This window comes from Geotrypetes seraphini, chromosome 1 (assembly GCF_902459505.1).
Source record: "Geotrypetes seraphini chromosome 1, aGeoSer1.1, whole genome shotgun sequence".
In the NCBI taxonomy this organism is placed as follows: domain Eukaryota; kingdom Metazoa; phylum Chordata; class Amphibia; order Gymnophiona; family Dermophiidae; genus Geotrypetes; species Geotrypetes seraphini.
Window position 1 is genome coordinate 33319748 of NC_047084.1, and position 13989 is coordinate 33333736.

At 41.4% G+C, this 13989-nt stretch overlaps 1 protein-coding gene across 2 annotated transcripts in view; it reads right to left on the reverse strand.

Annotated features, from left to right (window-relative positions):
• The window catches only part of DMGDH (dimethylglycine dehydrogenase), a 121073-nt gene that overhangs the window by 78246 nt on the left and 28838 nt on the right, over positions 1-13989 (reverse strand). For both annotated transcript variants that reach the window (XR_004537971.1, XM_033929550.1), the window contains exon 5: positions 8363-8567. Coding sequence is in view for 1 of the 2 variants with exons in the window: in XM_033929550.1 (XP_033785441.1) it covers positions 8363-8567 (205 nt within the window). In the remaining variant the exon portion in view is untranslated. The remainder of the gene's footprint in view (positions 1-8362; positions 8568-13989) is intronic.

The following is a 13989-nucleotide window of genomic DNA, read 5'->3' on the forward strand; positions in this document are numbered from 1 at the left end:
CAATACTGGAGATTTAAGGACAATAAGTGAGATTTCGCTCGCAAGTCCCACCCATGTCTTAAACCAGTTCTAGTATATATATATATATATATATATATATATTCTATTCAATAAATAGAAAATAAAATTCATTTTACTACTTTTGTTGGCTAGTCATTTTATTTTTCTAATTGTGTTGGTCACAGTCTCTGGTTTCTGCTTTTCTTTGTCTCTTCTTAACCCTTTTGCCAGGGTCTCCTTGTATATTTGGCATTTCCTCTCTCTCTGTCCATTCATCTTCTCTCTGCATCCTATCTACCCTCCCATTTGTGTCTCTATCATTCTGCTATGCTGAGCATCTCCCTTCTCCGAGTCCGTATTCTTGCCCTGTTCAACATTTTCCCTATATCCATATTCCTCACCCTCTGTACAGCATTGCCCCTCTTTGTCCTCATCTCTCTTCATGTCCAGCTTCTCCCCTCACTCCTCCTTTCCTCATGCAATCCCCCACCCCCCAAGGTCAGCATCTCTTTTCTGTCCCTCTTGCCCCCTGTCTGGAAACCAGCATCTCTCTTTCTTCCCTCCTGTTCCCCCCTCCATCTTCTCAGGAGCCAGCCTATCTTCCTTTTCTCTTGTCCCCCCATCCCCAGTCCAGCATTTTGCTTCTTTCCCTCCTGTCCCCTTTTCCCTGGAAGGCACCATCTTTCTTCTTTCTCTCTTGTCCCCTCCCTGAGATTCAAAATATCTCTCCCTTCCCTTTTGTCCCCTTCCAGTCCAGCATCTCTCTTCCTTCCCTCCTGCTCCCCCTCTCACCAGAAGTCAGCATCCCTCTTCTACCTCCTGCCTCCCACTACCACCAGGGGCCAGCTTCTCACCTTCCCCTCAAGTTCCGACATCTCTTTCTCTTCAAACCCTGGAGTTCAGCAGGTATCCCTCCCTATGCACCCCTCCCCCTGTGGCCCAGCAAGTGTCCCACCCAGTGAGCCCAACAAATTCCCCTCCCCCCCTCCACAGGTACAGGTGTCCCTCCCTCTTTCTACCTCATGAATCCAGCAAGCATCCCTCCTTTGGCCTTCCCCCTGTGGGAGTAGAATGCTATGCCTTTTCCTCCTGTGGCTGGCATCTCTCACTCTCCATCACCCTTCCCCCCAACCTGACATCTTTTATTTTTTCCCCGATTGTCCCCTTAGCCCGGTCCAGCATGGCTTGGCATCTCTCAGAGGACTACAAACTTCCTAATATATCTGCCAGCATCAAAGCCACACTGTTTTCAGCTGGTGCAGGCTGTGTCCTTCCTTATCCTGGGTTGTTGTGGTTGTGGTGAGCTTTCGTACCTTTGTGGCACAGAGATAGAAGGGCAACACTCTTCTGCTATGAAGGGTATAAAGCATTTCATCTGGGGTGAGGACCAGGTAAAAAATTATTGGATGAGTATACAGTACAGTGAATATACATAAGATAGATGTGCATACCACAGTACATGCATATGCACAGTATATGCAAATCTGAGTTCTCTGAGGACTGAGTTCAGAAGCACTGCTATAGAGGGATTACTGAGAGCTTCTGAATTGAGAACTCTGACTGGAGGGCTGCGGAGATAAATTGTGAATGATGGAGCAGTTATCTTTGACATGAGACACCCTTGTCCTTCATCCTATCACAAAAGACATGGAGAATCTGTGAGGCAGTTGGATAGGTTTTTATAAAGGCCAAATGCATTGAGTCATTCAGTTCTTTAAGCTACAATAACAACTGCAGCTTTATAAGATGCTTCTTAGGCATCATGTGTATTGCAAATAAGATGGCATGCACACTGTTGTAGAATGAGATGTAATATGGCAATATGCTCCTATGGGATTGTAGAGGGTACAGCAGGAGGTTCCATGATCTCCTGGAAAAGAGATTGATAATAGATAGAATTTATATTTGCAAACATAGTTCCTTGGTGAACCATTCTCCTTATGTCCAGGGGTTTCTGATCTTTTCCCAATGGGATTAATGTATGAGTCTTGTATGGTTTGGACTTTTTTAAAGTGGCTTCTGTTACCACAGACTGGCGAGGTAACTAAGAATGGACAAGACCTGGAGCAGTGAGCTTTGTATTTTAACTTGAGACATCTGGACAAGGGTTGTATGGAAATAGAGATCTGCCAGTTACTGAGAACTTGATGGACCAAGGCAGATCTTGTTTGACGAACTTGCTGCACTTCTTCGAGGGAATAAACAGGCAGATAGACAAGGACGACCAGGTTGACACTGTATATGTGGATTTTCAGAAGGCGTTTGACAAGGTTCCACATGAACGACTACTTCGGAAAATTGCAAGCCATGTAATCAAGGGTGAAACAGTCACGTGGATTAAAAACTACCTGGAGCATAGGAAACAGAGAGTGGGGGTAAATGTACAATACTCGGACTGGAAGAGCGTCACCAGTGGGGTGCCGCAGGGCTCGGTGCTTGGACCCATGCTCTTCAACATCTTTATAAATGATCTGGACATTGGTACGACGAGTGAGGTGATTAAATTTGTGGACAATACGAAATTATTCAGAGTAGTGAAAACACAGGGGGATTGTGAAGATCTGCAACCTGACATAATCAGGCTTGAGAAATGGGCATTGACATGGCAGATGAGGTTCAACGTGGATAAGTGTAAAGCAGTGGTCTCAAACTCGTGGCCCAGGGGCCACACGCGGCCCTCCAGATACTATTTTGAGGCTCTCGGTATGTTTATCGTAATCACAAAAGTAAAATAAAACAGTTTCTTGATCATATGTCTCTTTAGCTATAAATTACAATATTATTATTAAGACTTAGCCAAAAGGAAAGATTTATAAACTATAAAGAGTTCTACCTCATGCAAAACTGTCATTTCTTTAATAAGACATAAATATTTTTTCTGAGGCTCTCCAAGTACCTACAAATCCAAAATGTGGCCCTGCAAAGGGTTTGAGTTTGAGACCACTGGTGTAAAGTGATGCATGTCGGTAACAAAAATCTCATGCATGAATACAGGATGTCCGGGGTGGTACTTGGAGACACCTCCCAGGAAAGAGACTTGGAAGTTCTGATCAACAAGTCGATGAAGCAGTCCACGCAATGTGTGGCGGCGGCGAAAAGGGCGAACAGAATGCTAGGAATGATAAAGAAGGGAATCATGAACAGATCGGAGAAGGTTATCATGCCGCTGTACCGGGTCATGGTGCACCCTCACTTGGAGTACTTCGTCCAGCACAGGTCGCTGTACATGAAGAAGGACACGGTACTGCTCAAAAGGGTCCAGAGAAGAGTGACTAAAATGGTTAAGGGGCTGGAGAAGTTGCCGTACAGCAAGAGATTAGAGAAACTGGGTCTCTTCTCCCTCGAAAAGAGGAGATTGAGAGGGGACATGACCGAAACATTCAAGATACTGAAGGGAATAGACTTAGTAGATAAAGATAGGTTGTTCACCCTCTCCAAGGAAGGGAGAATGAGAGGGCACTCTCTAAAGTTGAAAGGGAATAGATTCCGTATGAATGTAAGGAAGTTCTTCTTCACCTAGAGAGTGTTAGAAAACTGGAATGCTCTTCCGGTGTTTGTTGTAGGGGAAAACACCCTCCAGGGATTCAAGACAAAGTTGGACAAGTTTCTGCTCAACTAGAAAGTACGCAGGTGAGGCTTGGCTCATTTAGAGTACTGGTCTTTGACCTAGGGGCCACCGTGTGAACGGACTGCTGGGCACGATGGACCACTGGTCTGACCCAGCAACAGCAACAGCAATGCTTATGTTCTTATGACTGGAAATCCGAGGGGGAGGTGATGTCATCTGGGAGATGGCTGCCTAAACACTGAGTTCCTCCTCAGCCTGCCGAATATAGCAAAAATTAGGTCCTTGAAAAAGAACATTTGCCTCTTTTGAGCAACTTATTGCCAGCTGGGAGACTGATGACTTCAATAAGCAAAACCAGAGACTTAATTTAAGGTCCTTTGCTTACCTCCTGCCTCTTGGAGTTAAGCAGGAGTGAGCCGGAGCAGATCTCAGAAATTGTGTCATAGAAGCAAGGGGGAGACTAAGATATGCGACCTACATCAAGAGTTGAAATGTGGGGATGGATACTTGACTTAAAGTCTACAATATAGTTGGTGTAGAGTGAGTTATATAAAGATGTGGACAGTTTGAGGAAAACAGTTGAAAATATGGTACAGCTACTCACCTGCTGATCTCTCTTTCCCTCCCTTCCCTTCCCAGTATTCCTCCTTTTACCCACTCCTTCATGGACCTCCAAAGGAAGTCCTATTCTGATTCACTCCTTACACACCTTATCAACATTCCATGGAATCAATGAATACCATTATTAGTAAAATGGTTCCCCTCATAGCTGCTAGATTATCCCTCAGTAGCTTTGTCCCTTAAATAACACATTAACCTCAGTCATTCTGGAAGCAGAATCTGTTCAATGCATATTAGGTCCACTCCATAATTTCCAGCATGCTTCTATCTGATGTAGAGAAATCAGCCATTCCCATCATAACATGACTCTTTCCAAACTTGAAAGTTAGACTTTAAAAGTCTGAATGGAGGCGTCTGATTATTGTTGCAAATATTGGCCTTGCTGTTCTCTCCGTCTCCATCTAGATAAAGATTGTTTCAGTCTCCTCAGGGACTGTATCTGTTGCTGGGATTCCTCCAATGTTTCCCACAATTTTGCCTCCTGCAAAAGCTGTTGTACCTCGTGGGGAGTGGCAACCTTATGAACTTGATTTAGTAATGTGAAAGATAATCCAAAGAGAGAGTGCCATCTATATCGAATGTTATTTGTGGTTAGGCATTTAGTAATATCCCAAAAGTCCAGTTTCTTGTGTAACTTTATCGCCAAAATATCCTTGAATATTTCCATAAAATGTCTCTCATCTTTCTCGCTTCCGCAAGTATCTGCTCCTTCACTGGGAAATGCTGGAAACAAGCCACTAGATCTCTTGGGTGATCTGTTGTCTTAGGACAAGCTGCACTGTATATTAATTCAAATTCTATTTGAGGCAAGTCCATTAGTAGAAACTTCTCACATACTGTCCACATAATCTCTGTTGTATTGTTTTCCAGTTGAGTCTCAGGTACACCCCTCACCCGAAGATTATTGTGACAGACTCAGTTCTCGCCATCATCTACTTTTAATAATAACTCCTCTTGCTTGGCTTCCAATTTCTCGCAACGGAACTGCAATTGCTGAATGTCTTCCTCATGATCTATGACCCTCTCCTTGCAGTCCCCAATAAAAAGGTATTTTTTCCCTTTGTTTTTGTTTTATTTCTGTACATTATCCTATATGTGGAGAAAACATATAACTTTATACAACTAAGCTGTTTGTACAGTTATACAACTAACTTATATGTATAACTGTGGCCAGACAAATATAAGGTATACAGACAGCAGCTAAATTTCACTGCTCTTTCTACAACTTTTAATTCTGCTTCTGAATTCCTCTGTCCCCCCCTCCTATAACTAACTATACAGATACATTTTGACTCTCTAGTAATTTATATGGCTTACAGCTCATAAAATTAAAAAATTAATACTGACAGCATAAATGGTATTATCAGCCCATACTCTGAAAAAAATGTTCTCTTTTTTTAAAGAAGCTATACTTTCATGCTTGTTAATGACATGTCTGATGTGAAGATAAGCAAGGTCAAACTCCTTTAAAATGACATGTAGGATAATGACTCTTATAGACTAACAAATTTGAGAGATAAGCTTTCTAGTACAAGAGTACACTTTGTCCTAGAAAACAAATTAATATGGCTACCTGCCTGAAAATCTTTTAATTTACCTTGTTCTAATCTTTTCAAATTTCTTAACAATTCTGGACTGTAGCTCCGGTGGCAAAAGCAGATTGCTTATTAGATATTAAAGAAGAATAATATTTATTTATTTGGATGAGTTCAGGATATAGCCACAGACATCATGTATGATCCACATATAAGGCCTAACATGACCTTAGTTAAGGTGATATGTTCTGAAAATGTGCAAGGGTGCAAAGTCATTAACATGATCAATCCATATAGGGAGGGATATAGTTGATACCATTCACAGTCACTATCAGAAGTTGAGTTGGATTTAGAGTCAGAGTGTGTGTGTGTGTAAGAAGAAGCAGTGCATTGAAGGCTCCCTCCCCAAGTTGCACGGAGAGGAGGGGGAGATTGCTTTCCCTCTTTGTGCAGAATAGGACAAGAGAGTTAATATATCAGTTTAGAAGAAACAAATTTGCATATACAAAGGAAATAATAATAATCAGTTTATATACCGCAAGGCCGTAAAGTTTTATGCGGTTTACAATAGTTAAAAAAAACAATAAAAGAAGTTGAATAGAACTAAAAAAGTTAAAAGCCAATAATTAGAGACACTAAAATGATCAAAATAGTACATAATAAAATTTTTACGAATTAGCTGCCTAAACACTTTGAAAACAGATATGTTTTTAGATGTCTTCTAAATTCCCCATAAGTGTCAGTAAGCAAAAGCAATTGTTCTAAATCCTTACCCCATAACGCTGCTTGATATGAAAAAAGTAAACCCTGTTACATATACATATGAGGCATTATTGAAGGTCCTCAAGATGCCTTTACATTTAAGAAAATTCTGTAATTACATGGACTCATTAAAAAAATATACATCATTTCCCAATAAGAAATAAAACATTTACAGGACACATTTGGAAAGTAGCCCCCAAGTCTAGCACCGATTGGGAAAATGCCAGAAATATCTTCCTCTAAAGCTGTGTCAACTTGGAAACATCTGGAAAAACTAAAACTTTATTATAAAAAAAAACCAAACTCCCAACATTCCCACTTCTATAATATAGCCTCAAAACTAACAAAACAGATCTGCCTGAGATTTCTACTTGTGATGACTCTAAAAGGACCAAAATATTTAAAACTCCAACTTATTTGATTGCAGAAACTTCAGAACTAGCTGGATTTAAGTACATATTTTGTACTGGAGGCATATTAGTATCTGGATATTTCAAAACTGATGTTTAAAAAAAGTGTGAAATAATTATTTTGCTGATAATCTTGAAATTGGAAAATTCTTTAAAATTCCTATTTGCATTCTCAAGGGGCCTGATTCTGGAAATGGCACTTGCCATGGTAGGTGCCCACCAGTTGCCAATCACCAGTAGGTGTCATTTCCAGAATCACATCTAATTTCTTCTACAGACACCTTAAATGTAGACCAGCATTTTCAAGGCCTACATTTAAGACATCTGACTCACACCTATAAGAAGTGCCTAGGCACGCCTATGGACGCCTAATGCCATTTCCAGCATAAATCACACCTACGCTGGCCTTAGATATCTGTAGACATGCCTAGACATCTCCATACACATGTGAACAACACCTACATTGTAGGCGTCCTTTGCTCCATCAATTAAAAAACAAACAAACAACTAAACATACGTCCTGATTGGTCCATTAGACAGAGGTAGGATGCCTACTGCCACCTAAAATCAGGACGTTGTTTTAAGAATCAGGCCCAAAATGTTCTACCTTCCTCAAAATCAAGGTTTTATCTCCAATAATGTTTTAACCTCCGAGGCAGATTTTTCTAAAGAGACCATTGTTGAACTGTATCCTCCAAATTTTTCAGCCTTGTGGAAAAATCCATTGACGTGAAAATATCTGATGTAGGCTTTAGAGAGCACCCCAAATTGTTTCCATATCCACTAAGCCAGCTTAACTAACAGCTTGAGGGGAATCCTAGCAGCAGATCTGACCATGGCTGCACTACTGGCTGAAGCCAGCGTTTCCTCCAATTCCCTTAACTCACCACCGTGAGCTGCCAGTGATACTAATCCTCTTGCAGGTGTCATGTCTCAACGCTACTGCAGCTGGCCAAATCTCTTCTGGGATGTCAGCAGAACTAACCCAGAGGCACTTCAGAGTTCCTCCTGCCATTAATTTAATAATTCCTGTGAGGTACCTAATGGTACACAAGTGGAGCCCAGATGGCCTCAATGAAATGTCATTGTCTAAGTCAGGCTCCTTCCAAAGCCCAACAGCGAATCCACCCAATGTAATAAGTACAGTAAAGGCTGTTATTGCTGATTGCTGCAAGGAGAAGGCAGCAGAAGTAGTAAGGAGGTAAACCCTTTGTTTCCCTCTACGTTTAAGCATAAGTTCAGTGGTAACAAAAAAAAAAAAAAGAAATTTTCAACAATCGAGGAGGGAGCTTCCTTCACTGCATCTTTCTCCGATACCATCTTGGTGACAATTTTTAGGTTTAAAAAAATCTATTACCACAATGCTTTAGAGTAAAGCTCAAAACTATCAGCTAACAATAATGCCAAATAACCATTTCACCACGTTCTCTCCTCCCCTGTTTTTTTAAAGATCTGTTATGACATACCTGCAGCATTCACAATCCTTTTAGCTCTGATTTTTCCATGTGGTGTTTCAACCTCCCATGTCCCATCAGATTTAGGTACAAGATTAGTCACTTGTGCTGGGAAATATAACTCAGCACCATATTTCCTGGCTCCAGCTGCAAGAGCCATTGTGAGAGAGTAAGGGTCTATGTGACCATCTCCAGGATTATAAAGGCCAGCCAAAACCTAAAAGGATCAAACAAGATAATGGCATATTCATCTGTATTTTTAGCTTAGTTTTGTAACATTCTCCCTCCCCAGTCCCACCAGAAAACATCCATGTCTTAGCCCACAGAGCATACTCAGAGAACAGTCATCTTTTCCTCCCACAGGATCTAGAACAGGGGTGCCCAATACGTCGATCGCGATCGACCAGTACCTCAGGAAGGCAACGTGAGTCGATCGCGGAGCCCATCCCGGGCTCCGTGATAGACTCGTGTTGCCGTCCTGATTTACCGGGCCGATCAGCCTTCCTCTGTGTTCTCCCTAGGGCCTTTTAGCTGGGCGGTCCGCCCAGCTGTCATCTGCTGCTGCCGCCGTTGCTGAACATTAAAAAAAACCCGGCTTGGAGATTTCAGCCCATAGCAAACTTATGCTCCGGGCTCTAACGTGTGCGTGCCGGCTTCTCTTCTCTTCCCTCCGAAACCGGAAGTTATGTCCGGGTGTGGGGGGAGAAGGGAAGCCGGCACGCACATGTTGAGAGCCCTGAAGCAAGCGTTCGCTACGGGCTAAGGCGGGAGACAGGTTAGTGAAGCATTTGCTCTTCTTGCTGCCGGGTCCTGCCTACTTTCAGTTTCCGCGAAGGCAGGACCCGGCAACATTTCCCCAATAGGTTTCAAGTTTCAAGTTCAAGTTTATTAGGTTTTAATATACCGACCATCAAATAAATATCTGGCCGGTTTACATTACAATAAAAAAAATATATATGTAAGAAAGAAAAAAAAAATTAATATAATAAATATTTAAAAGTACATATAGTGTATATTAAAACATAAACAAGACAAACTTGATAGTGAGGAGAGAGGTTTATGGGAGGGTAAAGTTACATTGTAGAGAGAAAAGGGAGAAAGAGGGAATGGGAATAAACATTTGGGTGGGGAAAAGTCTTTTTAAATATAATTTTTGAAGGTAAATGATTGAAAATATCAGGAAAAGTAGAGACTAAACTGAAGTGAATGCGTCGCGAAATAGAAAAGTCTTTAGGCCTATCTTAAATTTATCCAGTTGTTGCTCGTCGCGAAGAGGTTGTGGTAAAGAGTTCCACAATGTTGGAGCAGAGACAGAAAAATTTATTTTCCGTGTGTAGTAAAAGTGTTTTATAGAGGGGATCAAAAGGAGATTTTGATTTGTAGATCTTAAAGTACGAGATGAACATTGGGGAATAAGGAGATTATGTAGAAATGAGGGTAGATAGGAGGATTTTATTTTAAAGGTCAAAAGGATAATTTTGTATGTGATTTGGTGTGCCACAGGAAGCCAGTGAGCATCTTTCAGAATTGGAGTAACGTGATCATATTTACCCAGTTTATAAATGAGGTCCATCGCGATCTTGGGCCGATCAGCCTTCCTCTCCCCGATGGCAGAATTGACGTCGGGGAGAGGAATGCTGGTCAGCCCCGAAGCAGGGAGAGCTTGGGTCGGCATCGGCTTTGGGGCCTGGTATCCATTGGTGGCGGCTTCCTTAAACTAAACAAAAAGAGAGCCTTTGTTTTGGTGACTACAATTCCCTTCCTCATAGAGACTGATCTCGGGAGAGAAACTAAAAAAGAGAAATCTAAAGTTTTTGATGTTTTTCTAAATACTGAGTCAATCTGATCTCCAAAATTCAGATGTGAGTCCAGAATGTTTTTCTTCAGGCTAAGACAACTTAGATCGATAAGTTATGTTTTAACCCAGAATAGTTTCAGGATAGTTGCACAGGCTCCCCTATTTGGACTTTTGCAACTCTCTATATTCTGGTATCACAGAATGAATTCAAACAATTACAACTGCTCCATAACACTGCAGCCAGACTAATCTTTCAAGTACACTAATTTGAACAAGCCAGCCAATTGCTGCGATAACTCCACTGGTTGCCAGTGAAAAAAAGAACACTGTTCGAGACTGCTTGTATTGTCTACAAGGGACTTATCATCTGATATTAAGGTATCATTCTCATTCAGCAATTCAAGAACAATACAGTGGCATAAATTGACCTACCATTTGCTCTTCAAATTTGCCGGCAGTGGCAGTGGCTTGGGGGAGGGCAGGGAGACAGAAGGAAAGAAGAGAAACAGAAAAAAAGAAAGGGGGCATGAAGAGAGGAAAAAAAAAGAAAGGGAGGCAGAGAGAAAGAAAGGGCAGGGAGAGAGGAAGAAAAAGTTGGGGGAGGGAATGAGGTCTGGAGGAGAGGAAGCATACAGGCTGAAAGAAGAGAAAAAAGATTGAGTGCAAGTCAGAAGAAGAAAGTGCAACCAGAGACTCATGAAATCACCAGACAACAAAGGTAGGAAAAATGATTTTATTTTCAATTTAGTGATCAAAATGTGTCTGAATTTATATTAGCTGTCTATATTTTACACTATGGTCCCCTTTTACTAAACCGCAATAGAGGTTTTTAGCACAGGGAGGCTATGAGTGTCAAGAGCAGCGCTGGGCATTCAGCGCAGCTCCCTGCACTAAAAATTGCTATCGTGGTTTAGTAAAAAGGGAGAGGGGTATATTTGTGTATTTTTGTATGGTTGTTACTGAGGTGACAGTGCATAGAGTCATCTGCTTTGACCTCTTTGAAAACACCCCGGAATAGGAATGATAATTAACATTTTCTATGCGTACAGTGTGCTTTGTATTTTTTTTTTTAATTTTATTGTTGGTAGATCATTTTGACTTGGTCATTTTAAAAGTAGCTCGCAAGCCCAAAAAGTGTGGGCACCCCTGATCTAGAACATTACATGGCACTTAAACCCTAACAGTTCTATGAGCTCAGAGACAAAAGCAAATTTCCTGTGCTGAAGCCTGAACCACTTGATAGGTCCTGCTATATCAATATTATATTGCTATAATTATGCATATATGCATGCAATTGAATCCTATATTAAACAAAAGTAACAATGGTATAAATGGAAAATATTTCCATATTTAAATTTTATTGCTACTGTAACTTGTTAGGTTGATCATGACTTTTGTTGTACTAGAAATTTCTAGAAGTAAGCATTTGCAAGTACAGGTACATATCTGAAATTCCAAAAAACCAAAAAGCTCTGTAAACCAAAATTTTTAGTGTAATCTATCCCTGAAAACAGGTGTGATCCCGGAGGATTGGAAGATAGCCAACATTACGCCCATCTTTAAAAAGGGATCAAGAGGTGATCTGGGAAACTACAGACCGGTGAGCCTGACCTCAGTTAGGGGGAAAATGGTGGAAGTACTGATAAGACAACATCGATGAACATTTTGAAAGAAACAAACTTCTGATAACCAGCCAATATGGTTTCTGCAAGGGGAGATCGTGCCTAACGAACTTATTGCACTTCTTCAAAGGAATTAACAAACGGATGGACAGAGGAGACCCCATAGACATCATATATCTAGATTTCCAAAAAGCCTTTGACAAGGTACCCCATGAACGCCTACTTCGGAAACTCAAGAACCATGGGGTGGAAGGAGACGTACATAGATGGATCAGAAACTGGTTGGCGGGTAGGAAACAAAGGGTAGGAGTGAAGGGCCACTACTCGGACTGGAGGAGGGTCACGAGTGGAGTCCCGCAGTGCTTGGTGCTCAGGCCGCTGCTATTTAATATATTTATAAATGATCTAGAAACAGGGACGAAGTGTGAGATAATAAAATTCACAGACGACACCAAACTATTTAGTGGAGCTCGGACGAAGGAGGACTGCGAAGAATTACAAAGGGACTTGAACAAACTAGGGGAATGGGCGATGAAATGGCAGATGAAGTTCAACGTTGAGAAATATAAAGTACTACATGTGGAAAGCAGAAACCCAAGGTACAGCTATACGATGGGAGGGATGTTATTGAAGGAGAGTACCCAAGAAAGGGACTTGGGAGTAATGGTGGACATGACAATGAAGCCAATGGCACAGTGCTCAGCAGTCGCTAAGAGAGCAAACAGAATGCTAGGTATAATCAAAAACATTATTACTACCAGAACGAAAGAAGTTATCCTGGTATAAATGTATCGGGCGATGGTGCATCCACATCTGGAGTACTGCATCCAATATTGGTCGCCGTACCTTAAAAAAGATATGACGCTACTCGAGAGGGTTCAGAGGAGAGCGACATGTCTGATAAAAGGTATGGAAAACCTTTCATATGCTGAGAGATTGGAGAAACTGGGACTCTTTTCCCTGGAGAAGAGGAGACTTAGAGGCCTACAAGATCGTGAAGGGCATGGAGAGAATGGAGAGGGACAGATTCTTCAAACTTTCAAAAAATAAAAGATCAAGAGGGCATTTGGAAAAGTTGAAAGGGGACAGATTCAAAACAAATGCTAGGAAGTTCTTCTTTACCCAACGTGTGGTGGACACCTGGAATGCGCTTCCAGAGGGCGTGATAGGGCAGAGTACGGTACTGGGGTTCAAGAAAGGATTGGACAATTTCCTGCAGGAAGGGTATAGATAGAGGATTACTATACACGTCCTGGACCTGATGGGCCGCCGCGTGAGCGGACTGCTGGGCTCGATGTACCTCAGATCTGACCCAGCAAAGGCATTGCTTATGTTCTTATGTTCCTTTTCTTTGTGCTGTTCAAGTCGGATGTGTCTATAATTATTGAGGACTGGAAAAATGTCAGAGCTGCAAATTCCCCTCAGGGTAGCAGTGAGAAACAAAAAGGGAAGCTGTTGATAGCACAGAAAGTTGAGATATTGCAGAAGCTTGATCATGGTGCATCTGTACGTTGGCTAACTGAAGATTATGGTGTGGGAACTACAACAATATTATTCAAGAAATTTGTCAGATGATCTAACCAAACTATATCGACCCTTCCCAGATCCCGATGCATACTATAGCTATCAACCTTGTAATCTCCCTGGGAATGCCCAGGCTAATTTCTTGTTGTAAACCGCCTAGAACTGAAAGGTATTGGCGGGATAGAAGACATCAATATAATGTAATGTAATCATATATGACTTAAAGAAACAGAAAGATAAGTTTGTTAAAGTTTTACAGTGATAGTGATGACCAGAAATTAATGAAAAACAGGAAAACATTGCATAGGGCAAAAATGAGTTCAATAATGAAGACTTGAACAAATACCATTGACTGAATACTGTACCATAAAGAACTGAACACGGAAGGTGAGTGTGAATATTCAGAAAGCTAGCTGCAGAAATGTAAGCAGCATCATGGTGTTATCTCAAAATCTATAGTGAAAAAATTTCTACTAATTATGAGACAGCTGAAAGTTACATTGACAAATTTGCCAAGATGATATCTGATGGAAATCTTGGCCCTAAACAAATTTACAGTGCTGATAAAACAGCTCTCTACTGGTGCTATGTTCCTAGAAAACCCACTAACAACAGCTGATGAACATGTACCATCAGGTTTCAAGAACACAGAGGACAGGATAACTGTTCTTACGTGTACCAATGCTGCAGGCACA